This window comes from Embiotoca jacksoni, unplaced genomic scaffold, assembly GCF_022577435.1.
Source record: "Embiotoca jacksoni isolate LCO1_2020_lvr unplaced genomic scaffold, fEmbJac1.0.p SCAF_4, whole genome shotgun sequence".
Taxonomy (NCBI): domain Eukaryota; kingdom Metazoa; phylum Chordata; class Actinopteri; family Embiotocidae; genus Embiotoca; species Embiotoca jacksoni.
The window spans coordinates 12,140,322-12,167,466 of NW_027185392.1; the positions used below are offsets into that span (position 1 = coordinate 12,140,322).

Genomic DNA, 27,145 nt, shown 5'->3' on the forward strand with positions numbered 1-27,145 from the left:
AAGCCTTCAACTATACAACTGCACATCTAGCCCATTCAAAGGATTCATAAAAGTGCAGAGGTTGGAGCACAGTGGCCATACACACATAAAGAGCGAGAACCAGCGTGCACTCAGTACCAGCATTTTTTATTCGGTGGCAAAGTATTAATAAGAACATTGCCACTGTGTGCCCTAATGTGTGAATGTATACCAGCGTATGTCAAGGAGTGAAAAAATATTTGCCATCTATTTCTCCTCCCTGTCTTTTGATGTTGGCTAATTAAGCACCAAGTCCTCACAACAACTGCGCTCCTTGGAAACCATGCAAAAAAAAAAAGAAGACAAAAAAGAGGAAATAATTGACGTCAGCTAGAGGCCTTCGAATGTGCCATCTGACAAAAGAAAGAAGACCGGGCTGCTATACTTAAGGTCAGTGTGTTGAAGTGACTGGAATTGCTTTGATTTGACAAAGAGGTGACATCTGTACTGAACATGGGAGGATTTCTTAAACATGATTTCAATAAAACAAATAGGCACAGTTTATGCCAAAGAACAAGAACCGGAAGGAGGAAGAAATTCTTCTTTTAAAGCTGCACATAAAGTATGAGGTTCAAATATCCTGGATCTCCAACTGTATTGTGTAATATTCATTAAATTGATTTTAGGCTTAATCCTACTTTTGTCATAATATCTACTCCTATATTGCAGATGATATATGCTCTCTTAGATATCGGGAATATTTAAATAATACAAGATAAAAGGGACTTGGTGTGATTTCATCTGCTGCCAACAAGAATGATTTTACTAATCTGGGATTATAATTGAATTAAAAAAAACACACCCTTGCAGACTGATTGTATTTACTGTATGTAATAAGCAGTGTAATAACAAGCAACCAAAAGTTGTATTAATATACTATATTGCATGTTTGGGCATATTTTGTTCATCACGTTGTAAAAAGTCCAATTTCAAGTCACAGCTGTTTTACATGAGTAAAAGGAAATGCGTTTTGTTCACAAAGAATGACGACTGAGTTGTATATTAAGAAGGGACCTTAGTGATGATTTTATCCACAGTGTAGTCACTGATACATGTTCGCATTCAGAGATCACCGATGACAAGTGCTCAGTGTGAAGGTGTCGCAACTCTGACAACCAAGCTCAAATTTTAAGGACCGAGTTAGAAGGTCATTTTCTTTTACCAGATTCAAGCAAACAATTTGTTTTCAACTTTACCAAAAAATAAAGTGCAGGCACACGAAAAAAAATATTAAAACCATTTATTGTTTTAGACCAAAACAAAAACAATGTCAGTCATTGTTGTATTCCCTGCCAGTCAAACCACAGGCTGTGTGTACAAAATATGGCTGCCTTTAGAAGCAGTCATTTCAGAAGTGCTAAGCAAGACTGGATTTAACTTTGTTTTGAAAGAGTGTGATTGAACAATAATATCAAAATGATCAGACAGACAATCAAAGAGATGTGATTGAAAAATGGCACAATTACAGATAATGGCCCTTATTTGTCAAGTGAAGTCACAACTTGAATAACTTTCCCCAGAAACAGCTGTCCGTCGAAAATTGTCCTCCAATCTAGTGCGAAAGCATGAATCCTGCTTCGGAGAGATGGGCTGTCAGGAATAGAACTTCATTCAGTAAAATGCACCGTAAGTATGGAACTGAAGCCCTATAGATTGCCTGGTTCTACATACAGCAGAGACAGGATAGCTGCACTACACTTGGTTTGAAATCACCCTGAAGAGAGAATGTGTGTAAAACTTGTTCATTTAATTTACTATTTCATGAAGAAATATGATCACAAATGGTATTTTCTTACAGGGATCTTGTTATTATTGGCAGCAAGCCTGAATTTGTATAGGTTGATACTCAATGTTGTTTCAATCACATCCAGATAAATGAAGGCCAGTCTCTAAGAAACGATGTGAAGAAATGGACAGTATCAGTATTGTTCAGCCATCATTAATACTGTCAGGGCCGACCAACCAGTGAAGGGGTGGCTTCCTTGGCCCCTGCCAGTGCCGTCATTGTACTGTTCCCAGATATACCCTGTGTCAACATACTGTCTATAAACATTATTGATAATGTTAGTCCTGAGTTCCTCATAAAGAACAGCTGCCTTATCTTGGTATGGCCCCTCTGTGTTGCTGTAGTGGTGGAGGGCTCTGACTGCCAAGTAGTTGATGTTAATCCACACGGGTCCCCTCCAGTAGGGGGCGTCGTGTTCTGTGTTTCGTTTCATGTAAAGGGGGTCTGCCTTCGAGAGCGAACGCAGGCCGTAGGGTGTCCACAGCTTATTGGGGTCTCTCATGTCTCTGAAGATGTGTTCAAGTTTGGGTGAGTCGGGGTGGAGGATGTGCAGCAAGAAGGGGAACAAGCTAACATAACCCAAAGCATTAACGTACTGCAGCTTGGGGGCTCGTCGGACCGAACGCACGAGGCGCGCCACAGGGAACTGATGACGAGGTTGTCCGGGAGGTACGTACACCTTCTCCTGCTGCAGGGACACAGCCTGCGTGTGGTTGCCAAAGTCACTGAAAGCGTGGAGTTGTTCTGACCAGTGGAGCTCATTGAGCAGGTTGTTGTCACTGAGCATATCATGCGAGAGCTTGTAGTCCTCATGGGGCTCGCCTAGAAGCTGAGCGATGCTGGCCATGATGCCTGACGACAAAGCCATCCAGCAGTGTAAATCCACATGGCGCTCATCTGCTGATGGGTGTGAGGCTCGGGGGTAGTCATCCAGCCCGGAGGTCAAGGTCTTGGGATTGAGGAACAGATTAGTGTCCTTGTCACGTCCACGCCAGCGGTAAGAGTTGTGCAGCGGCCCCGTCTGTGTGGTGTTGTACCACTCAAACCAAGTTTTCAGGCGGGGGAAAAGCCGTCTGAGAAAAGGCAAGGTTGGTTGAGAAGCTGCCTTGTCTGGATTTGAAGATACTTGCTCAATAAGTTCCTGAAGAGCTAAGAAGAGAGTAGGTGGGTTGGCATTCTCGTTCCGCTGAACAACAAATTCAGCTGGGACTTTACTGCGGGCCTCGTCTCCAAGAATCTGCTCGCGGGGGATCCAGCCCTCCATATTCATCAGGTCTATCCAGTGGGCAATAGCCTCCCTTGTCACCTGAGGATCCCACTTACTCAGTAGCAGCTGGTGAAAGCCCTCATCCCAAAGGAATCCTCTGGGAAAGAACGAGCGGGATGGGACAGCAGTGAATAAAGCACCGTCGGGGTACAGCAGTGGGTATTCGTTGTAGACGGACTGAACCACTGACTGGCCATAGAAGTAACCCATTCCACCCAACATGTTACTGAGCGCTGCCTTGCCAAATTTAATGTGTGCCTGGCTAAAACCTTTGCTCTCGAGCCCAAAGGTTTTCTCAAACTTTGCGTCAAACTCGGCTTTCCTCTTCTCCAGCTCCTGAGTCATGACGGAGCCCACCAGTTGGTTGGGACGATTGTGGAAGCTTCCAGACTCAAACAGAATTTCAATCTGAAACGGCGTCTGAACCGTCACCTGGTGAACCACAAAATCACTTTCTTTCCTCGTGTCGGCAGGCTTCTGCTGGTTTTGGTGGTGGGGGGGTTTGTAGGTGTCCACGGCAATGTAATGCCTCTTCTCACCAGACGGTTGGCTGTAGACAAACCTGCGGTTCAGACTGTGCTTCACAATGTCAGTCAGCTTCTCCAAGCCAGGAGAGACAGTCTGAAGGTAGTTGTAACTGAAATGATTTAAAAAAAAAAAAAAAAAAAAAAACTCCTGTTAACTCTGCTGTGTTTTCAAATCAATAAAATAAAAGCAGTAACACATAACTTTAAAGTGTAGTTTGCCATCAGTTACTGTCGTACAAGGTAGCTTAGGTAGCCTTAGCACACTGTAGCTTAGCTAGTCTCATTTTGTACTGTTGACTGGTCCAAGTCAAAATCGAACTTTATTCTCCATCTTACATTGCATCATCCGCCTTCTTACGGTAAATACCAATCATTTATACATTTCTAATCATGTTTATCAGTGCATACTTTACCTTTCTATTTTTGCTATCTTGGTCTTCTCTGGCTTTTTTGAACGTGTGAAATGTTGGTGCTGCCTGTAAATGTGACTAGCAGAGAGCTAGCATACTCCTGATCCACTCAAGATAAAAAAATAAAAAAAAAAAAAAACAACGCCAGTGCTGTCTGAAAGTGGACAAACAGATTCACTGGTGAAATGACATCTGCGACATTTCAGAAACCCTTGAGGTTTTTTTTTTTTTTTAAATCGCTTTTTAAAACTTTGCATATTGTGCTATGATAAATATCACAATATTCATAGCACTTGCATGATGAAACGAGGGCTGAAAATCATCTTCTGCTGCCATCTAGTGGTTCGTTTTTCAACCCAGTAGTAATGTAGGATCAAATTACAGTAAACCATCTTGTGCCATCACGTTCAAATTTTCAAGACTTTGTTTTTTATGCACGATTTACCACCTATGTTTTGATGGCGACCGCTCGTTGCTGCGATACGACGATGTCCTCTCCCCTTTCTATCAAGGTTTACCTTCCCTCACTGACTATTAACTGATAAGATGGAGCACCGGAGGTCATACCGCATTACTCTATGCTCCCTGCAGCTTCCTTGGACGGCTGACTTTCCCATTCACTCCTCGATTCATATATTTACCTGGCATATTTAGCGCTGGATAACTCCCCAGTAACAGGCTTTCGGAAGGTGATCTTAAAGTTTCCAAGCTCCTCAGAGAAACCGGTGATGGAGGCGAGACGATTTTTCTCCTCTTTGTGAGCCTGCAGCGAGCCCTGACTGTCTGCTGCCGTGTAAAACATCAGGGAGATGACAGGTGCTTGGGGGGCAGAGCTCTAGTGGGTAAACACACACACACACACACACACACACACACACACACACACACACACACACACAAGAAAACCCTATGATCATCAATACATAGATAATAAAGAGTTAACCACACCGAGTTTGTTTTTTTTGGATCATGTGAAGAAATATCTGCCCATGCAGTAAATATGAATAAACACTCACATGCTGTTTGGCTGTGATCCTCCAGGTCCAGTCTCCTCCATGATCTCCACCTGTCCTCTTAACAAACTCTGTGGTTAGTGTGAAGTCATTGTCTCGAATTTCTTGGACGCCGAAGGTGAGCCCATCATGCATCAGCCAGCCATAACCTTGCAAATGATCTCCCTGCTCACAAGTGTGCCTTAGATTCATGTCCAAGTCAGAAAACTGACGCATCCACATCATGCCTGGGGAGATATGATAATCAAAGGAAATAAATGTAGCTGTTAGTATAGAGGAAGCATAAACAGAACGGTCAAATTATGCTCCTAATAATGCGGCAGAAATTACTTGTGAACAGCTTCAGAGAATAGATTTATGTCATAAGTCAAAGGCTACGAGCACTATTTTACCAGCCGACAAGGTTTTCAGCACAACTGTGGGTACCTGTTGCTGCTTACTAAGTGCTTGAAAATGTAGTACATGTTGTGCTATCAACTAATTACCAATATTGGTCGTCCAGGGTCACAATGTACTTGAATTTAACAAGTGCCTGGGCTTTTTGCCAGCCTGTCACTGTTTTGCTTAATACAATTAACATAATATTTGTTAAAAGTAAACAATTAAATATTAAAAGGAAAATCCACCCTAAAACAGAATTTAGATTGTGCTAGTGTGTTATGTGTGGATTTAAGACAGGATTTTGGTGGGATTTTGATAGTAAAGAGAGCATCTACAAAACTGATAATTCTCCAGTTTATGTATTTAAACTTTTTGTAATTGATGCTTTGTGTCTATTTAGTGACAGACTATGGGTTCCGAATATTTTACATCCAAATAAATTTTTGTTTGACTATTGTCATTGCTCTAAAAAAAAGTATATCCCAGGACATCATATCAGCATACTATTCATGTTGTAATATAAGATTAGATACTGGTTTGGATTTTAGTTATATAGCAACCCAGTTTAAGCACTTAACATCCAGTTGAACCCTTTTCTTTCCCTGTGCAGCTTTAAGAAAAGAAAATTAAAAAAAAGCATCCTATTGCCCACGGTCTGCTAATATATGTGGTATATTTCAATCGGATCTCCACAAAATCTGAAAATAAAGTTCTGTGAGTTGCACTGAATGAATAAGCTCGGACGGAGGTTGCAACGAGTGGCCAGCTTGTCTCTGAATGTGACAGCCTTACCTGTCACGATTGACCGTGGACTCCTTGTTTTCATGCCAAAGTAGACCTGAGGCCTGTATGAGCCCCAGAACCTCTCCGGGGAAACCTTGGCACTGCTGCTATTGGCATCCAGGACAGGAGGTGATGGGTGGAGAGTCACCACCCGTTTGGCCAAGTTCGATCGCATGTAGATGGCATAAAAGAACCAGATGAGGCTGAATATACAAAGACCGATGGAGATGTTGATGAATACTTTTCCGATGTCAACTTTCTTTTTCTTCTCCTTGCGGTGAAATGAAGAGGGCTTCTCATCTTTCCTTGGAAGTGGAGCAGCTTCACCCGTCACCACCCTCTTCCTCTGCCTGCCCATCCTACCCTTCTGAAACTGGGGAAGAGAGGAGAAAGATGCATTTTGATTCAATAGTGGAACTCTGCAGCAGCATTAAGAGGACTAATAGGCAAACAATAACTTATTAAAGTCAATTAAAGCAGTTTGGCATTTCTGGACTGCAGTTCTGTTCAGCAGGGGTGGGATGTGACTAAGTACATTTACTCAAATCAATTTAAGGTACTTGTAGTTCACTTGAGGATTTCCATTTCATGCAGCTCTAGAAGTTCTACTACTCTACATCAGAAGCATTTCTCTGACAGCTTTACATTACATTACATTACATTACATTTCATTTAGCTGACGCTTTTATCCAAAGTGACTTACAATAAGTGCATTTCAACCATGAGGGTACAAAAACCCAGAACAACAGGAACCAAGAAAATACAATTTCTTCAAGAAAGCCAAACTACCAAGTGTTATCAGTAAGTGTCATTTTAAGTGCTACTAAAGTTCTACTGTTCAAGGTAAAGTCTGAAGAGGTGTGTTTTCAGTTTGCGGCGGAAGATGTACAGAGTTTCCGCTGTCCTGATGTCGGTGGGGAGCTCATTTCACCATTTAGGAGCCAGGACAGCAAACAGTCGTGATTTTGTAGTGTTTAGCTCGCAGTGAGGGAACGACAAGCCGATTGGTAGAAGCAGAGCGGAGGGAGCGGGCTGGGATGTAAGGTTGGACCATGTCCTGGATGTAGACTGGACCCGATCTGTTCACAGCACGGTACGCAAGTACCGATGTTTTGAAACGGATGCGGGCAGCTACTGGTAACCAGTGAAGGGAGCGGAGGAGGAGCGGAGTAGTGTGAGTGAATTTAGGAGGTTAAAGACCAGTCGAGCTGCTGCATTCTGGACGAGCTGCAGAGGTCGGATAGCACTAAAAGGTAGACCTGCCAGGAGGGAGTTACAATAGTCTAGATGTGAGATGACCAGAACCTGGACCAGAACCTGCACCGCCTTCTGAGTGAGAAGAGGACGTATTCTCCTGATGTTGTGCAGCATGTATCTCCAGCTTTAGTTACTATTACAATGTTCCATACTTATTCTGTCCAGTGAAAACCATGAATCTCCAACTGTGTTGATTTTGTATGTTTTTAATAAACTGAAGAATTAAATTAGAAGAAAATCTCCTACTTCTGAAGCTAAATAAACTATTTAAAAGAAAACAATGCAATTTGCTGGAAAATGTCTCAAAGCTTACAATAGGACTGTTTTTCTGAGCTCATGAAAACCTGACTTTAGAGAGATGCCTGCTTCTTCCAGGACAGTGAGGCTACAAACACTTGCTGCAGACTAAACTAACTGACAGTGTAAAGAGATTGAAACCTTTAACATATACAGCAGTAAAATGCAACATACACATTATTGCGGCAATAATTTTCACCCAAAAATGTCATGCATAATAGTGAAACATTGACAGGAAGCATTTTAGGGGACAATGAGTATGTTTACTTTGATGCTTTCGCGCATTTTGCTGCTAATACTTTTGATACTTTGGATAAAGTTTTGAATGCAGGACTTTTACTTGTACTGGAGTATTTTCACAGTTTGGTATTGATACGTTCATTAAGTAAGGGACGTGAAATACTTCTTCCACCCCTATTTAGCCTTAATATTCATCAATAACCACATACCTGCAAGATTTCAACGTCTACTGGTATTTGTAGCATATAATTTGGTCATACTTGGGACTACAATTGAACTCATAAAATGCCTTTCTCATCACAAGAGGAGATCCTGCAGAAGCAACGTCATCCTGAAGGCTGAAGAAAAGCGGTGCAGCTGACCTCGCGTGGTCTATCATGGCAGTAAACACGTTATTACGTCGCCGAGCATTTTCTAAATCCAACTCGGATCATCATGCAAGCTTTCTCCAATTTAAGCACAAATCCCAGCCACCTGTTTTAACACATCCGAGTTGGCAGTAACTGCGCCCCGGGCAATGCAACGCTGCCTGCAGGCTGCACGTTTCTCGCTAGTGCCCGAATGCTAACGCTGGTTTTAACGATAACGATCAGCTGTCGCGACACAAAGTGGTTTTTAATTCGCTGGTGGCTACTTAAATACGGGGTCATTTCGCAGTTACAGCTTAATGTTCATTGAGAAAAGGGTTACCGACCTGAAATACCGAGGCTTCAGCTGCTCATTCTCCGTTACTGGCTAAAGCCGCCTAGCCACTTCCTGGTTCCTACTCGCTTCCACTGACGTGTACTCTGCGCTCTACGATGACGTCACCAGCTACCTTTTCGTTGCTCCTGAAAATTAATGGGCTATATTAGAATAAATAATCCGTGTAATGTTCAAAAAGAAAAGGAGAAAAAAAAAAAAAAAAGCAAATACAACAATGCAGAGGGAAATATGTCATTTTATTGAAATATATAAAATGAGTTTCTCATGTAGGGCAGCGTGTCATGAGTTTGCTGATCCAAAATAGTACAAAGATGACTGCAGGAGTACAAAACATAAACATTATAGATTCTATTTGACAGTGGACAGCTGCATGCATGAATGAATGAGTGTGTCCTGTGAAATAGTTTCAGAGTGGGAACTATTTAACATAAATTTCCCTCAACCAGTTATTTACACTCTGGGCATAATAAAGCTGTGCTATGAAAAGACACAGCAAGTGTATTTTAAATGTACCATAATTAGAGACTAAGAGTTGGAGCCTTGGGAGAAATACAATCCAAACTTTGGCCTTAAACTGCTTCTCAGTTACAGGTTCATAAGAATGCTGTTATACCTGATCAAATTAAGTCAGAGAAGGACTGGAAATGAGACAAACTGACCAAAAAGGTACAGATACACAAGACAGCCATGGTCAAAATATTCATTAAGGATCACAACTGATGACTATGATCACCAGATGTGACTGATGTACATCTCTACTTGCCTATAATCTCATATTCTTGTTTTAGTCTTTCACCCATATAACCAGTATGAACAACAACAAAAACAAAATAAAATCCAGAATCGTTCACTTGTTGCCTTTTTAATGAATGAAATACATTTATTATAACTTTGGTCAACATGTAAAACTGTTAGACAGGGGTGGAAAAGTCTCAATGACAAACTGTCTTCCAAGAAATAGCTGGGGTTGCTTTTTCATAGGCAAACAGATTCCAAGTTTAAAGACAATTTCCATATGCTCTCTACAGCAGGTTTGGCTCTGCACTTAAAGGTTACCTGTCCAGAATTATCTGCTGACCATATAGCACGAAATACATTTGTTAATTGCAAGCAAAGCCAGAGTCCTCAAAATATTGCTTGCTCAATAATTTTTTTAAACATGTAATCCCAAATTTATTCTTATTTTCAGAAATGGCTTCCAAAGTATATTTTCTCAAATGCCTGTTTCAAATAAACACCCAGACAGTGCCCGAACACCTCTTACTTTGACTGCTGCTTTACAAAGTAGACATTTAGCCTCAGAAACCAAGATTCACAGAAAAAAAACATAACAAAAAGGCCTGCTCAAAAAGGATCAATAGAAACACTTGAACCAGACGGTACAAAGCATGACGTCCTTGAAATAATTTCCCCAAATTTGTGGCAGATGATAAAAAGGCTTACATCCTTGTTGTGGAGCTAAATTACTAAGTGCCCACCAACTGTACAGTATGCTCTGTCCTTTAAGTGCTTTTTCCATTTATAGCGCATTACATGAAAAAAAAATAAAAACGACATGGCAACAGGTGACAAAAAGCAAGAGACAAAAAAAAAAAAAGAATATTCATCTCCCACAAAACCCAGCCTGTCCACCTGTCTTTCTGCAGTGGGTACAAAGACTGAGACAAGAGGTTAGCATCAACCAATCAAAAACAGTGATTAACAAGATGAAGGGAACTGAACGCCCAGGCCACTCTTCCTTTTACTTTTACCGAACGTCAACGCTGGTTTGTGTAATGACAACGTGATCAGGAGAACAAGGAAACTTGAGACTGCCGGCATGCCCGGTTTCAGGGAGACATGCTGAAGCAGAAACAGGGTGTAAGAACCAGTGGACACCCTTCTTCTTCCTCCCCCCTCTCCTCCTCTTCCTCCTGCTGCTCTTCCTCTTGTGGATTAGTTCTTGATCATCCCTCCGTCTCCTTCACTTACAAAGCGCTTCCGCCCTCTAGTGGAGAAAGTAAAGTTTGCGACATGTTAGTATGGTTTTGGAAGGATAATATTTTCTTATGATTCATGTGAAAAGAACCAAAACAATGATGAATTGATTTTACTAGCTGGTATTGTTTTTGTATTTAAAGCATGAGATTAATCACCTCATCCATTATTATCCAAAACCTATTAAGAACTCATCACTGAACCACACTGTTGCCGTGGGTGACATGTTTCTTCATTGACATGAAAATAGGCAGTGCAGTTTAAAAACTGCTGAGCCTTTATTGAAAAAATAAAAAAATATATTTATGACCCATTTTTTAAAAATTTACATTTTTACAAAGAACAAAGGCCACAAACAAGATACGGAAGTCAGAAACAATTAAGAGACCGACTACGGTTTTGGTTTTTCAGGGGATTTCTTGACAATATCAAAACACCTGTCTTAAGAATAACTTAATCAGGAGACCTTAAAAATTTGTGCTAATTAAAGCCCAACTAACCTGGAAGGACATGCATCCCTCAGCTGTTTGGTGATGACAGACACCTGGTAGCAGAGATCCACGAAGCTCTCCATAATAGAGTGAGCATGTGGCACATCAAGGCTGATTTCAGGCAGTTCGTCATAGACACGTTGGAAACCCTACATGAAAAACAATGCATAAACAGTATTATAACAAGGTTATAGATGCTGCTTTCAAAAATATGAAAATATCATAAAGAAACGTAATTATAGCATCAAAAAAGGGCCGACCCTGTTCATCTGATCCACAGTGATGAGGCCTGTTTTCCAGAAAGACTGCAGAAGTTTTATCATCATGTGACTGGCAGTGTCCCCTTTAGACTCCAGCACCATCACTACCACCTGAAAAACAACAGGGATGCACAACGTCATGTTTAAGACTGAGAAACGTGTTGCATCTAATAAACAAGTCAAATATGAGAGGAGTTCAGTCATCAAAAATGACCTTTTCATGTTTAATGTGTCAGCTGAAAATTTCACCATATGGTTACAGTGTTTCCAACTACATTCAAGGAAAATTACCATCAGGCATTTTCAGAAAAAGAGAGAGGACAAGGTAGGATTAACAGCATGACTTTGTTGTCCTCAACAAGTTTTGCACGACTCTAATATATGAGTTCTGGTTTTCCATTTCTGTTTATCTGTAAGTAATAAAACCTGATGAGACATGTGAGGTTACAGTGTTCAACTCAGTGACAAAGATTCACTTTGAGGGCAAAGTTTGAATCTAAACGGCAAAAAAAGTAAATTGGCTGGTCACTTTTTGAATGTGGAGTGATCTCAGCTGATCAGCTTACTGCTTATGCAAATCTTATATGAATGGCTAAAGCTCTATTAGCAAACCTGGAACTAAACACACGTAGATTGTAGAGATTTATTAATGCAGTTGCACATGCGCAATTTGTCAATTTATGTTCAGTTGCATTTAGAAAAAAAAATAATAATCCTGAATCAGTTTTGGACTTTGAGCAGTTGCAGTTTTGAATGCAACAAATTTGCCTTCAATGTAGTTTGCCACAGAAAAATCTGCCATCTCTGACAGTGTGTGTTACATTTGCGTGCATTCAAAATTGTATGACCATTTATCTGTTTCTACTTACACAATCACACATTTTGGATTGATTTGATTTGGACTGAGCTTTGCAAATTCATGTAGTGAAAATGAAGGAAAGCCACTGCCAAACACACAATGTCCTTGGCAGGAAACAGCTATGACAGTCACCGAGGAGATTATTTTTTTCAGTTTTGCTCTTCAGTATACTTGACAAGACACAGGGAAGAGAAAACATGTTAAAGGTTTGATTTGAAGGTTTCAGACTCCTGATGTCATAATGCGTGAAATGCATGCGGAAATCCAACAGAAACATTTACATTGTATGAAATGATCTATTAATTAAGTTTACATGTGTGCAGGCAGCATTCAGACTGACATGACATTAAGTTTTTAGTACCTCATAGACTAGCTCATGGTGGAAGTGAGGAACTTCCAGGTCGCGCAGACAGTGCTCTGCCTCCGACACGTCTCCTGATATCAGGTACTCCTTGAGCAGAAGGTTCATCTAAAACAAACACATACAGACGTCCAGGTTAACAGCGCATCAGACACTGATGGAGACAGCTGTATAGTCATGAGAGTGGATCTCTAAATTTAATATGGTAAATGTCGGTCAAGAAATATTTAAGTGTTGTTGACCCTCCAGCTGAGATGAAAGACTGACGCTTGGTTGAAAATCTTCAGAGAAGGATGAAGGTCAAGGAAGGAACCATGCGTATATAAATAATTGAATATAAATAGAACAATATTCAAGTGCAAGTACTCCTGTGGTTTATTATGCTCCATATGTATTTAATATGAAATTGCTGCTTTAGGGGACAGAATCCTTTCAGTTCCATGGAAGACTTTTACCTTGAAGCATTTGCAGAAAACATTGAGTAGTATTAAGACCAGCCGAACATCATGATTGCACAGTAAAGGTAGAATTGGTCTGTAAGAAAATCTTTTTCATTAAATAGAAAAAAAAAAAAAATTGGAGTGATGAGATTAGTCTATTGATAGAAAAATTACTGTGGTCGAGTTTGTGTTGAATTTACCTTTTTACAGCAAGGGTCATTTATCTGAGACAAACCTGTACTCCTTCCAGCAGACCCTGGATATCATGAAATTTAAAGGAACTGGGCTGAGACCTCAATAACACCTAAAAGTGCCATCTCTCACTGTATTACTGCAGCAATAACCTGACTTCCTTGGGAAATATAACCTGCCACACCTGCCTAATGTTGCTGACAAGTCATTTAGAAAAAATTAAAAAAAAACATGTATTCCCTGTTGGAGCTGTGCTTGAATTCTTTAGTCTCTGATTCACTTGTTATGCTTTATTATGTCACTCTCTCTGCTAAGCTGCACATACATCAACCAACACTGTTTTGTTTAAACCTATTTTTGGAACAATTAGTCATACCACTTGAGATCTAGGAGGAGCGTGACTGAGGCAAGATGCTCAAAAGCTGGTGGGAAAAGTAGCTGTCCGAGCTTCAAGAAAAACATAACAGGAGAGAAGTACAATGTGAAAAATAAGGACAGTAAGGACGAAGAAACTGAAAAAAGGCTGCAACTGTGAGAAGAAGAATAGTAAGAGGAGAACTGTGACTGAATGCGGCCCTGTGCCTCCTCCGGGCCAGTCTGCACACAACCAGGCAGGAAATTAAAACTGGGCAGGAGAGTCTGCAGGTCTGAAGGCTCCTGACACAATGCAATTGTGACCAAAGGCACACTGACACACCACTCTCTCATTTCTGCACCTATACACAATCACTTAAAATGTTGTGTAACATTTAGCTTTACAAGATGTGCACTTGAAACTCCCACATTGTCCACAATCACAAATTACAGAGCAATAATTGTAAGCAAAAACAAATCCAAGAAATAGAGAGAGAGAGTGTGTGTGTGTGTGTGTGTGTGTGTGTGTGTGTGTGTGTGTGTGTGTGTGTGTGTGTATGTGTGTGTGTGTGTGTGTAGTTTGTTTCAGTTGAAGGCTAGGGTGTGTATTTCTATCGGCCCCATCCTGTGTCCTTGTTTTTACAATTCCCACTTCTCGGGAGAAAAATGCTCTGCTGACACAGCAACACAGCAGAGTGCTGGCCTGTGGGTCTCTACCCAGCATGCATTTTGGCCTTCTGTTTACGTAATATACAGTTAACAAAAAAATTAGAGCTCATCAATACAAACATTCTGACCTCAGATGCAGGGGATTATTTATTAAATCATTATAAATATTGAAACAAGCAATTGACTTATCGGTCTACGATTTTGTAGTCAGCAGAACTCTACGTATTTGGTCTGAGCTTACCTCTTTGACGAGATGTTTAACGGGTCTCAGACCTCCACCAACACCCCAAACATTATCTAGACGAACCATCTCCCTCTTCATGGTCAGCAGCACTGCAGCACGGTCTAAAGCCACTCTGGAAGAAAAACAAAAATCATAATTAGGGGCTGGACAAAATGGTAAAATCTTCATAAAAACACAGTTTCAATCTGCCTTTATTCAAATTCGCCGGAAAGCCAGACAGATTTCAGCTTTGCTTGTCTTGGCTCACCTGGCATGCTCACAGTCCACTTTGCCCTTGTAGCAGTCCAGGAAAGACATGGGAAGAACATGGTCCGCTATGCCTCTGGCTATAAACTGGCCCAACATCTGAGAGAGAGAGAAAACAAATTGTTACAAGATGAAAGTGTCCACTGGTTTGTCAATATGACATTCATAATGTAACCTAATCAAATCAATATTGTATAATATTTTTAGAAAACACTTCTTGCAGTGTGTCGTCATTGACCTGAAAAGCCCCTTTTCCCAAATCTACCAGCCCGTACTTTCTTTGATGAATTACAAAATAAATTGCACAAAACTGCTCTGAGAGTACAAGGTACACTTTAAATCTGAGTTATTACAAAAACAGGGACTTAATATGTTTGTTATTTTTGCCTCAAAAGTGGAATGTTGCTTGGTGTTAAATCTCAAACTGTGCGTGTAATATCTGATGAGATCAGTGTGTGCACCGCGATCAAAACAATGGAATGTCTATTGTGCCATAATTAACCGAGAGTTACGCCCTGCAGAGCCTCTCCACCCTCTTATGCAGACAACAAAATTATACTATAGATCCACTGAGCAGAGATCTGCTGCTCTGACTTCCCCTTCTGTGTGTCAGCTCTACCTGCGGTGCCTCCGGTGTGTCCAGTATGAGGTCTGGCAGTTCTATGAGCATCTTGTCAAAAGCGCGAGCCATGTCACTTTGTGACAGCAGCTTGCCCGACAGATCAGATAGCAGTCGGGAGGTCAGTTCTCTGTGGCTGGCCTTGCCTTCAAGGGACAGGGACACAGCCAAAGAGGAGAATTCGTACTTATGTGGGCCCAGGTTCAGCCCCTTCAGCAGCATCTGACAGAGAGGAAACATTTTAAAAGATGGACCTAATAGATCAATTCTGAATCAGCGAAAGCATACATGTTTGAATTGTATAACACTGAATTTGGAGTTTAAACAACTTAACAGTCTAATCAGTCCTGTTACTCAGTGCTGTTAGGCTCCACATTATTTTGTTCATCCATCAACTGTTTCTCTAAACCCACCGAGTTGAATCATTTACCTGGACCTCTTTTGTGTCTCCATGTTCAAAGTACTCCTGTACGATTGGGTTGACCATTTTTTCTAGTTCCTTCTCATCTATCTCTGGCACAACTTTTGCATAAACCGTGTCCCCCTGTGCAAAAAACAACACAAACAAAACACATTATCAGTCATAAAAATCCTACCATGTGCACAAATATGCTCAACAAAGCCGATGCACATTCATGACTGCTGGATTTTCAGTTTACAAAACATGAAATGTAAAGCATTTCTCATCATCTTCCTTTTAGCATTGGACCATTAACTGATAAGTTTAAAGCTATTAGTTATTATTAAAACAACTAATCTATCAAGTCTACACTGTAAAGGTTTTAACTTAATGTAAAATCAGGTCTGCCAACTTTATCACAGCAAGTTCAGATATTTATCAAAGGAATTTTCACAAAAAAGCCTACATTATCTGTCTATGTCCTCTCCTTCTGTAATACAATCTACTAACTTTAACTTCTCTCTTTCATTTCAACACTTGTGCTCATTAATGCCATGAATATCAGTTACAACCAACCGACCAAGTTTTCAGGTAAGGTTTTCCTTGAACTGAAGAACAATAGTACACATTGATAAAATAATCTTGGCTCAGACAGGCGCTGATTTTAATGTCCTGTAAAAGTTTCATGTAACAGTAACAAATGTGCACAAGTTTTATTGCCAAAAGTTCAACATTGCGATTCACTTTCCTGTGTTCTGCTCATGTTGCACAAGCGACTGTTGACTCTACAATGTGATGGTACAAACCCAATTTATGTCCAAGTCCAGGCCAAAGAACAAACCTTTATTCAACATTCATGCAAGAGCTCTTAATTCTCTGAATTAACTTCAAGGCCAATTATATTTAACCGAGGATAGTTCAAAGGGGAGGTAAAAGGGGCATTGAAGCCTGTTTTAGTTCCGATTTTAGGGCTACTCAAATTATTGACATTTTCCCAAAGTCAGGATGACCTGTACCATTCAGAAATCCTTTATCAGGTGCTCTGCTCAGTCTGATTCAAAGGCCACAGTCTGCACATATCCCGTGTATTTTTTCTGTACCACTATGTCCCAGTTCCCTCTTAACATCCCAGACGTAAGGATGTTGATTTATTTCTTGCATTTCTGCATTTTATTATTGTATTTTATTTCTTAAACTGCACTGCAGCTTGTATCCTATTTTTTTTTTTTTTTTTTTTAGCTTGTTTTAATGTTTTAATCACTGTCCTTTTGCCTTATGTTTTGATGCTTTTCATGGTTTTATGTAAAGCACTTTGAATTGCCTAGTTGTTGAAATGTGCTATACAAATAAACTTGCCTTGCCTTAACCCTGGATACCTTTCCACTGACCTGCCTGCAACAGTCAAGGCCAAATCCCACTGGCTTTTTTGAACCATTCCCGAGTTGTTATCAGCCCTTTAACTGACAGAAGCTCAGTTCCCACTGCATTTTAGATGTGACTGAAGCAGGAGACAAACAAACTTGGCCTTCAGTGTCGTAATGCCCTATTCGATTGATAACGGGTTAAAGATTGAAAATTGTGTTGATTGTGATGGGATGGCGCCATCTGGATTAAACAATCATTGTGAGTGGGTGGGTTTTAAATGAGCGGTGGCCAAACCATGTTGACATCATAATGTAAAAGTTGGTGATGACAGTGTTATTATGTCTCTCCTCAATCAGTCAGACCAATTACATGGACTCATAAAGCACAAATCTGTGCACATGTGCGAGAGATTTCCTTTTATTTAAATATATACAAAACTAAAGAATTGATCGTATCACAAAACTGATGAGCAGTCTTCCAGCAAGAATTCATGAAGTGTTGAACTTGTTCAGGCCTATAAATACTTGAGAGTTGTCTTTAATGACACATTGAGATGCAGTGAGAATACATGTGACAAAACGTCTAAAAGAGGCTCAGCAGCATCTGTACTGCCTGGGTAAACTAAATCACTTTGGAGTTGATCAGAGAATACTCACCACATGTTACTTGTCCTTGATCCTAAGGCAAATATTTTATTACATTTCAATACAGATATTACAATTCACGACAAGAGAGCGATACATTGTGAAATAAATTAGCGGTGTAAGAGTGCATGTGCTTGTTGTCTAAGTGTGGACAAACATCTTGTTCATTGAACAACACCTCTTTTATAGTCAATGTGTTTCATCAGCACTTCAGTATCAGCGCGTTTGTGCAACATGAAACATAAAAGACACCATCCAATGCACCACACAGCTTTGATCAGAGTGGGCCTCTTTGAAACAAAAAGCAGCTCCACAGAGCAGGTCTGAAGCTCTAACTGTACTAAACTAACCTCTGCTGGTGGTAATCATTGATTACTGGAAAAAACTGTGTACGGACTACTGATGCACCAGTAAAGCCAATTTTTGAAATTAAAGCAAGCCAAAATATCCTTTAATCAAGAGTTGAAACAATTTATCAGTAGGTTTGTAGATGGAAAAATAATCTTCAACTATTGATATAATCAATCTTTTTCAAGCAAACATTCTTCTCTCAAATGACGCGATCTTCAGTTCCAGCTTCTCAAGATAAACTTGCATAACACTGGACCCACAGGTCAAAATCCAAAGACAGTCTGCTGCACTCACTCACCTGAGCAGATTCATCATAGTTAGGGTCCCGTGCGTCAGGCTCTTCATCTTCATAAACCATCCCAGCAGCCCCCCAAACTCCTTTTCCCCCTGCCCCACCTGAAGATGGCCACACAGCCAGAAAAAAACAATGTAAGGGTAGCTCACCAATACATCTCCTGCTCCAAACAGTTTGTGCACCTGATGAAAAGGCGGTCGTGAAACAAACACTTAAAATCAAACAAGTTGAAACTGCACTTCAGTCGAGGAGTCAGCAGGACCTTTATCATTTCCATTCTGGGTGTTAAAAGTGTAACCGGTCAGTTCATTGCTCATTGTGGTTGTCAGAGAAAGAGCAAGCCTACATCTTTAGTGCACCTCTACAAAGCTGAACTCTCCTTAGCCATGAATAAACTGTAGTGCTCTCTGCTACAACATATGACTGTAAGGTGTACCTTTTTTTGGCAGGCCTCTGCCTTTGCCTGTCCTGGATTTGCGGTCGTTGATGTTGACTTTGCCTTTAGGGCTATTTGGGTCGCTTCCTGCCACATCTCCCGACTCAGAGAAGGACTCGCTGGTGGAGTTGCGTGAGGAGGACTTGCGCAGGCGACGCTTGGCTTTGGCTTTGAGACGAGCCTCGTGGAGCGCTTTCTCCTGGGGTGTCCAGTTCCCGTTCACCTCGGCCTCGTTGAGCAAATCTTCGTCATCACTGTAGGAACGGTTAGCTTCCGCCAGGTTGCCATCGACCGAAAACATCCCTGTGATCATAGAGCTGGAATTAGTTGATTGTTGACAGTTGGATAGTTTGTAATTGCATAAAATGGCCAAAAGTATGAGGACAAACCTGTCTACATCCTATTGATCTGTGCTTATTTTTTAATGGCTTGGGCAAGGCCAATTAGGATCAATCAAAATGCTTGAACTTTACAATAGTATTCAGATGAACAGTGTAGTGGGGAAGGCCCTTTCCATTTTTTTTAATAATGATGTTACATGAAAAACTAGCTTTGTGACTTTGGTGTAGAAAAGCGAGGCCTTTTTGCTCTGCAGTCTACTGAAAAGAGTGGAGGATGATGTAAGTTCAACAGTCACATGTTGGTGTCATGTTTAAGCATTAACATGCGAGTGTGGTGCAGTGCGGCATGTGGTGTGTTTTTAACTTTAATTGTTCTTGTATAACCTCAATGCAAGGAACCAAACCACATTGTTGAGAATATAAAAAACATTAAAAGGAAATATGTGAGGAATACATTAATCTCGTAAAATTTAGTTCATTTCTGTGTCCAAAAAATAATAATACTAATAATCCTAATAAAACATGATTGAATGAGAAATCTTATTTTATCTACACTTGTGAATTGATGTCAGAAGTAAGCAATTTTTACAACAACTGAGCAATGTTAATAAAAAAACAAGCCAAGATGCATGCTGGCGAGAAGACAAGCCAATATTCAGCGATATTCATAGTCGTACACGAAGTATGGCTCCAGGATTTGCACCAAACTGTTCAAGATTGTAGTGAGAGAGTAAATATTTATGGTTAACGAGGTGATATTTTAATATCATTTAACACCCTAAACAATATACAGGAAGAAGGCAGTGCAAATTCACACATACATTCTTGTGACACTCACCAACTCTATCAGCAGACATACTACTCTTCTGCAGGTGGAAAAGAAATGCTGTACTTAGGAATCTAATCTCAGTTTGCTCCTTGTAAGTGTAGAGAGACGCATCAAAACAACAAATAGGACTGGAGCGCTGCTGTAGGCATGGGAGGGAGGGAGGGAGTGAAGGAGGGAGGGAGGGAGGGAGGGAGGGAGGGAGTGAAGCGGAACACATGCTGGAGAAGTGCTGACACCAGTTTTTTTAGTCCTCCGTCTTCTCGCGATCTGTGCGCCAGAGCTAAAGTGACTCCTGACTACATATGGCATGGCTGGGTCCATGACTGGTCACATGACAGGGCTGTAAGAGAGACGGGGAAAGCAGGAGGAGGAATGTCTGAGGGTGTAATGAATACTTATATCCCCTACACGTGGCTCCAAATGGCAGTTTGAGGCCCTATAAATTATAGGACTTATCGAAAACATGCAGAGGGAGGAGGAGGAGGAGGAGGAAAAATGTCCACACCACACATATAACAAAAAAAAGGAAAACCAAATGACTGCAATTTAAGTAAATACCATACTTCTATATTATATATTGGGCTGCAAACTAATTAACTTTAAAAGGTGCTCAAAAGATGAAAAACTTTGCAGTGTAGGCAGCTCAACAGTGTGAACAATAAAGGAAAGGAAGCACCTCTGTGCAAAAGAAGGACATCTCCCTGAATTAACCTGTTGCAGTGAGAGGAGCACCACACCCTTGGCCTTCACAAATCTGTAAACAGCCTACCGTGTGTCATCTCCTCCTTCGGCTCCTCCTCCTTCCCCTAATGTAGGCCATGGGGCCTGCTAGGGCAGTAAACTAGGAACTAACAAATGGCAGCGCACCAAACGCACAACTGGCCAACTGGAAAAGAGCAGAAAAGTGAGAAGGCAGAGAAAAGTCTGAGATGTTTTGCCACATCTTGCAAAACAACCTTAAGAAAATGCAGCCAAGCTACCCAACCCATAAAACATGGCATAAGATCATGTGGCTCAGTGATGCAGAGCTTGACTGTAACTGCTTAATAAGCTGCAGCAACAAAGTCACACTGTTGTGTTTAACACTGCAGGCCTACTAGAGCACACTAACACTGTCATGATGGTTTTCTAAACCGCCCCCACAGCTAACCAGCGCGCACACACACACACACACACACACACACACACACACAGCGTAGGCTCTCGGCCCTGCCTGCAGCGTGGGAGGTTTCCATAGCCAGCAATCCCCAGCAGCAGTGGTGAGGTTTAGTTTTAGGTACCCATACAGTAGCAGTGTTTATGAATGAGAAAAAAAAAAGGGGGGGGGGGCAGTGGAGCAGAATTCACACAGGACAGAGCTACTTTTCAATACTGTAAAGATACTGTAACTAAAATTATTGGGACAATCTGTTAAATGTAGCAATAATTCCAAAGCATTCTGCCACTCAAAAAAGCATTTTACTTCAACGAGGCTATTATCACTATATTTATCTGCTGAAGGGGAACGTTTTCTCTCAGTTCAACTAATTGTAAACAGAGTTATCAATCACATGTGTTTGTACTACAATAAGCAGCATGTCTTCACAAGTCTTAAAACACGTCTGGAGGGAATTTCTTAAGTCAGTAGGCCATCCTGATGCAGATGATAAAGATGCAAGCTACATTTTTACTTTCAAAAGCCTCAGCTAACTCTGTACAAAACATTTAACAAATCGAGGACTGCAAGCCAATTACACTCAACAATAATTTGTTATCACACGCCTGTGTGTCGAACAGTGCAGTCAACAACTTCTTGTTGTTTTTAATACTTGCTTTGAATACTTTTATGCATCTTTTTTTTTATTTTTTTTATAGTTCTACACTAGTTTGTGAAACATAATAATACTGCTCTAAATCTCTGGTGAACTATCTGGGTAAATACATGTTAACTGAGTAAATATCTACGAAAGATCTTTTGCTGTTAAACCCAAACACAAAACAAAAACTTAGCCAAACATTCCAGAATTTGATAAAAGGGGACAAATGCAGAGCAGCTTTTCTGCAAATGGTCCTGTGGTGGTTATCTATGACAGGAGAGAAGGGTGGGGATCTCCTTGGGGTTTAACTGTCATTTGGTCTAATGAAAGGAGACTTCAGGCAGAATTTGACTTAAAAACAGGTTGCAAACACGTGGACTAAACTTGTGTACATATTGTGAATTTTGTTTAAATATACAACGGTTACAAAAGAGGCTGAAAAACCGGCCACCCATGCTCCACAAATAAAAAAAGATACTTTGAGGTTTCCAGCTGGGAAACAGTGTTTTTTAAAAAAAAAAAAATTATTATCATAAAAGGAGAGAAAAATTAACAACTTCATTTAATGGAAACTTTTGCTGACTGTGCTTCTTGAATCATACTCTGTTGCAGAGCAACAACACAGATAAAGTTCATGGAAAAGATTAGACCAACTCAGATAAAGAGTCAGATAGCATGTTTTCTGACACCGGTGTAAAGCACAACTTTGCATTCGTGTTTTTTGTCAGTTTCTTGACTGCAGGACTGGTGTGTGCAAACATGTTGTCATGAATGTATGTGGGGGAATGAGGGTTAACAAAGGAAGAGCGACCGAGACCATAACAGTGTGTACTCAGTGGGCTACAAAAAGATCTGGCTTGACATTTATGGCAGCGGGTTACTTCCATGACACTCTTGAAGCGTGTATTTGCTGTGTAAATGCTCTCAGAGGTGGGGGTTGATGCAGCCTTTAAAAGGCCTGCCCTGCATTGCTTAAAAACTCGTACAGAACAATAGCCTGTGTTGAAGCACATAGTTGACAAATCAGGAGGCTATTAAAATAGCATGCATTGTGTATTTTTTTCTGAACAATTTCTAAGTAAAAAAAACAAACAACCCCACATCTTTGGAACTATCGAGTGACTCATTGATAGAGCTGATGCAATTAAAAGGAAGGTCAATGGGAAAACACAAACCTGACAACCCAGCAAACTTCACCTACTAATGAAGGCCGTAAGATGTAACATAAAGCACCCAACAAGCTTTTAAGAGTTGAGACTATTTAGTCAAACTGCTTTTCCCAAGGTGAAGCAATGTCCTGTCTCACAATGGTAATGATACTGAAAAATAATTTATGGAACCGAATCATAATTCCGACGTGCTTCAAACATGTAATGGGTTCTTCCTTTGCCTGTGCTACACCCTTCAAGCTAATTTGATGAAAAACAGACAGGTCGTTTTTCTGTAATCCTGCTAAAGAAACAAACAGATAAACACATCGCACCAAAAGCAAAACATACAGGGGGTGGTACTTTGGGAGCTTCGGCTGCCAGCCAGACAAACAATGTAAATCCATTACTTTATGCTCTTTAGCTTATCAATTAATTTGGCCGAGTAATTGATGAGGCAGTAACCAGTGGTTGTGATCCCTAATAGATAAAACAAGCTCGTTTTAAAATTCTGATCATTTGAGAACACTCACATTTAATAAGACTTCACAAGTTTCCCATATTGCTGCGAGAGCTCAGTGTCCAGACAGACCCACTATGTATCGACAAGTTGTTTCCCCCTTGCTTTCCAGCCCAGACAATAGACTCTTTGACAGTGTGCGTCTGTCACTACCTCATCAATAGGGGCTGCACCATCAGGCGTAGCTTGACCTTCCTTGAGAAATAAGACCAGCTAAGTTCATACAGAAGAGCCCATGTTTGCACTGCTGCACCTGCCGCATGTCATAACATACCAGTAACGAACCATGTGGTGTGTCACTAACTGGTCAGGCCAGTTGTTGAAGTGTGTTTATTAGGAGACATCAAGTTTGAAGTAAAATGTTGATCACACGTGTGCAATCTGAGTGTGAGAAATAACACTGGTTACAGGGCTAACAATACGTTTCTTATGTAACATTTAAATACACAGGAAGGCACAGATTATGCAAGGCTCCCCTATTGGCTTTTATAGTAGGATATACATGGCGACGTCATCGGCAGGCTGAGAGAGAAAAACACGGAACCCAGTGTGCCCTGAGCTCAGTGCCTCTAAAATAGGCCAGTGTGCAATGATCAAAATCATTATTCTCACACTGAATGGATTCAGGAGATATGGTGAGCAGAAAAAACGTCTGCGTGTCGGATGAGTAAAAAAATTGAACCCCGTCATTTGCTTTATTGGGGATGAAACGTGACGATTTCTTCTGCAAGTTTATCACAAAATCAGATTTCATGCTGGAAACGTGGTGCTGACACTCTGCACAACGTCTTGGTTTGAATAAATATCGAATACAGGGTGAATTGGTGGGACTGGAGAGCCATGTGTCTCGCAAAGGTGCGTTCAAAGGCAATATAAATCGTGAAAAACAATGCAGCTCAGTTCGTGCAAGGAATAATGCAACATAAAAAAATAATTAAAAAAAATGGAGTGCAAAGAAAAGTCTACGAGTATGTGCAACACAACGACTTTGCCAACGCGGAAGTAAGCGCTGTGTCCTCGTCCAATCAAAAGCGTGAAAGGGTTAAATGTAAAAGCAACAACAATAATCACATCAATGCTTCTTAAAAAAAATAAAAAAAAAAAAATAAAAAAAAAAAAACATCGAGTTCAGCGCTAGTTGCAGCATCGGAAGAGAAAATCTGCGTCGGAATGCAGTGATTATTGCACCAGTGCTATGTGTACGTACGTGTTTGTTTGTGTGTCTGGTTTTAACGGAGCACATGGTGGAGCATGGCTGGGTGTCGCTGCAGCCCATCCCATGCAGGGGGGGGGACAATAGATCAGGGGAGAGAGCACGCCAGCAGCAGGCCCGGTGGCAGCTCCCCTGACACTCTGCACCGACGTGCCCCACATACACGCACGACTGAAGTCGTTCACTCACCGTCGGTTTGCGGAGCGGCGGAGGACCACGTATCCACTTCGGTCGCCATGGCGCTTGATTAAAAAAAAACAAAATCCTCCCTCCTGTCGAGCTGCCTTCAACTGCAACAGATCCCCCCCCCCCAAACAAAACCTGCAAGTCCAAGGTCTGCAGAGCAACCTCGTTTATTGCGAGAGAGAGAGAGAGAGTACGAGATAGAGGGAGAAATAACTGGACTCCTTTTGACCCCTTTTTTTTCGTGCTGCACGGTCTCAGCTAAACAGAACAAAAAAAAAATAAACAAAAAATAAAAAAAATGAATTACAAAGAGACTAAAAAAAACAACTGAGTGAAGGAGCGAGCTGCAGGAGTTTATCTCTTCTCAGCGATCGCGGCTGAAAAGAGCAGAAATAACGAAAACAGGGGAGCAGAGCAGGCTAACTAGCTGGAGAGCATTTCAGCAAACAGCCTGCAAGATAAACAAAGTCTGTTTTTAACTTTGCAAGAGCGAGCCGAGAGGGGTCACGTGGAGGAAACGCGGATAGGGAGTGGTCCGTAGAGGGGGTGGGTGCTGGTCGAATCTGACCAATCACAGAGCAAGGAAACCCCTACTGTGGAATCGATCACTGAAAATACACCTAATTTCTAGGGATTTTTATTATTTAAAATCATCGCAACTACTATTTTTCTATATATTTTACTTGAATATCATATCTATTATCTTTCTGTTAAATCATTCTAAATTTTGGCATGATTATGAGGTATTTTGTATTTTTGTCATTATCATGTTATAAATGTTGCAATTATTAATCTTTTGTTTATGCCTCTTTTTGTTTTGCACTTCTTTAGTTATTAAAGACCAGTAGCGATTTAATACATCAAATTGTGTTAAGTTCAGTTTGGGCGCTATTTATTTTCTTGTTTGTTCCTAAGATGATGATGACTCGGGACGTGTATAAGTTTTTCATCTTCACACTGGGACTGCTACAAAAACTGTGGCTGCAGGATGAATGAAAAACAGATAATGGTGTTACAGGTGTTTGGATGTTCTGCTCAGTCCTTCTTACAGAACTTTCCTGTGGTTTTTCATCTCATACATGTTTGTGGATTTGGTTCTTCAATACATATTTTTGTGTGTGTTATTTGGTGACCAATACAAATTTGAGATGTCACTGGTCGTTTTTGTGGTTGGAGACTTCCGTATGTTGCTGCATATCTTCTCTTTCTGTATTTATAGAAAACCTTACCATTCACATCGAAGTGTTTTTGTCATCTGAATTTACACCACCAGATGGTGCTGAAAACACATGTTGCCGCTTTTGTTAACTCTGGTGCTCTTGGCATTTCTCACAATAATCTCGATGACTAAAATGCCTACAACGTTTCTCACTCACAAACTCATGAAAGTGTTTGCTCAAGATCTACATTTTTCTTCTACAGCTTTTTTTTTCTTTCATTGCAGCCAGCGGTTCCTTTTTTCACCGGCACAGGGTAAAAAGGAACTTGTAGGCCCCTTATGATCCGTTTCTTTCACTTTTTTACAATTGTGCAGTTTTACTAGGTTTACATGTGGTCATGTGATGCATATGAATTAAGGAATATATAACACGCAACCCTGTTGATGCTGATAAAAATTTAGATGACAGATCTGCTTCTGCCGCTGTTTTTGACCTTTGGGGTTCCTGTGAAGTTTTTCAGGGAAATACAGACATGGCTGTGTTTGGAGGCAGAGCACCGAGCTGAGGTTCAGTGCAGGAAAGGGCGCCTGTTTCCTCTTATGCAACAAGACTGAAATAATGAAGGTCTTGAAAGTAGAATTTGACACAGGGTCCCTCTCCAAGCCCAGCTTCCAAATAAGCAAAGACCCACCACACATCATCTCATAATTTCTGTTGATTTTGTGCTTCAGTCAAACATGATCCCAAACAAATGTTCAATTTAATGAGTTCAGAACAGTTGACACAGAGTTATCACTAGAGCTGCTGGTTGATAATCCAGCCCTGGCAGAAATAATTGAGCAATAACAGAATTTTGTTGTTCCATGCGGGAGAACAATAAGACCAGACAGGTGCTGTTGAGGCTATCAATACAAGCATTACAAAGACTGTCAATGTTCTCATACTGCGTGTTGAGATTGTCACTGCTGATACACAGAGCTGTCAGCAAGTCAAAGACACCGAATTCAAACTTCGCAAACTCCTGAAAAGATGAAGCTTTCAGAGTGAGTGCAACAGGATGATTCA

General features: G+C 40.8%; 2 protein-coding genes across 3 annotated transcripts; both read right to left on the reverse strand.

The window, feature by feature from the left end:
* Nucleotides 1-1,243: 1,243 nt before the first annotated feature.
* Nucleotides 1,244-8,778, reverse strand: mogs (mannosyl-oligosaccharide glucosidase). Its single transcript, XM_069167957.1, has 5 exons — nucleotides 8,674-8,778; nucleotides 6,195-6,558; nucleotides 5,025-5,248; nucleotides 4,650-4,843; nucleotides 1,244-3,708 (listed from the first exon to the last, which is right to left on the reverse strand). The coding sequence occupies exons 2-5, from the start codon at nucleotides 6,541-6,543 to the stop codon at nucleotides 1,938-1,940; spliced, it is 2,538 nt and encodes an 845-aa protein (XP_069024058.1). The 5' UTR covers nucleotides 6,544-6,558; nucleotides 8,674-8,778; the 3' UTR covers nucleotides 1,244-1,937.
* Nucleotides 8,779-8,901: 123 nt separating this feature from the next.
* pdcd4a (programmed cell death 4a) lies at nucleotides 8,902-25,379 on the reverse strand. 2 transcript variants are annotated; one of them, XM_069166872.1, is made up of 11 exons: nucleotides 24,924-25,379; nucleotides 18,888-19,190; nucleotides 18,455-18,552; nucleotides 15,827-15,940; nucleotides 15,397-15,618; nucleotides 14,779-14,876; nucleotides 14,529-14,643; nucleotides 12,633-12,740; nucleotides 11,413-11,523; nucleotides 11,162-11,301; nucleotides 8,902-10,671 (listed from the first exon to the last, which is right to left on the reverse strand). In XM_069166872.1, the coding sequence occupies exons 1-11, from the start codon at nucleotides 24,970-24,972 to the stop codon at nucleotides 10,620-10,622; spliced, it is 1,410 nt and encodes a 469-aa protein (XP_069022973.1). In that variant the 5' UTR covers nucleotides 24,973-25,379; the 3' UTR covers nucleotides 8,902-10,619. The 2 variants fall into 2 exon arrangements, with proteins under 2 accessions (XP_069022973.1, XP_069022972.1); XM_069166871.1 differs by lacking the exon at nucleotides 24,924-25,379 and adding an exon at nucleotides 20,067-20,151.
* Between the last annotated feature and the right edge of the window lie 1,766 nt (nucleotides 25,380-27,145).

Bases quoted from the DNA above. Each gene is read 5' to 3' on its own strand.
- pdcd4a (XM_069166872.1), bottom strand. From the start codon at position 24,972: ATGGCGACCGAAGTGGATACGTGGTCCTCCGCCGCTCCGCAAACCGAC. The intron at 15,619-15,826 runs GTAAATGATTCA...CCTCTCTGTCAG, and splicing joins GAGACACAAAAGAGGTCCAG to ATGCTGCTGAAGGGGCTGAA. The intron at 14,644-14,778 runs GTGAGCCAAGAC...TTTTTCTTCCAG, and splicing joins GTGGACTGTGAGCATGCCAG to AGTGGCTTTAGACCGTGCTG.
- mogs (XM_069167957.1), bottom strand. From the start codon at position 6,543: ATGGGCAGGCAGAGGAAGAGGGTGGTGACGGGTGAAGCTGCTCCACTT. The intron at 5,249-6,194 runs GTAAGGCTGTCA...ATATCTCCCCAG, and splicing joins TCCACGGTCAATCGTGACAG to GCATGATGTGGATGCGTCAG. The intron at 4,844-5,024 runs GTGAGTGTTTAT...TTTACCCACTAG, and splicing joins GGATCACAGCCAAACAGCAT to AGCTCTGCCCCCCAAGCACC.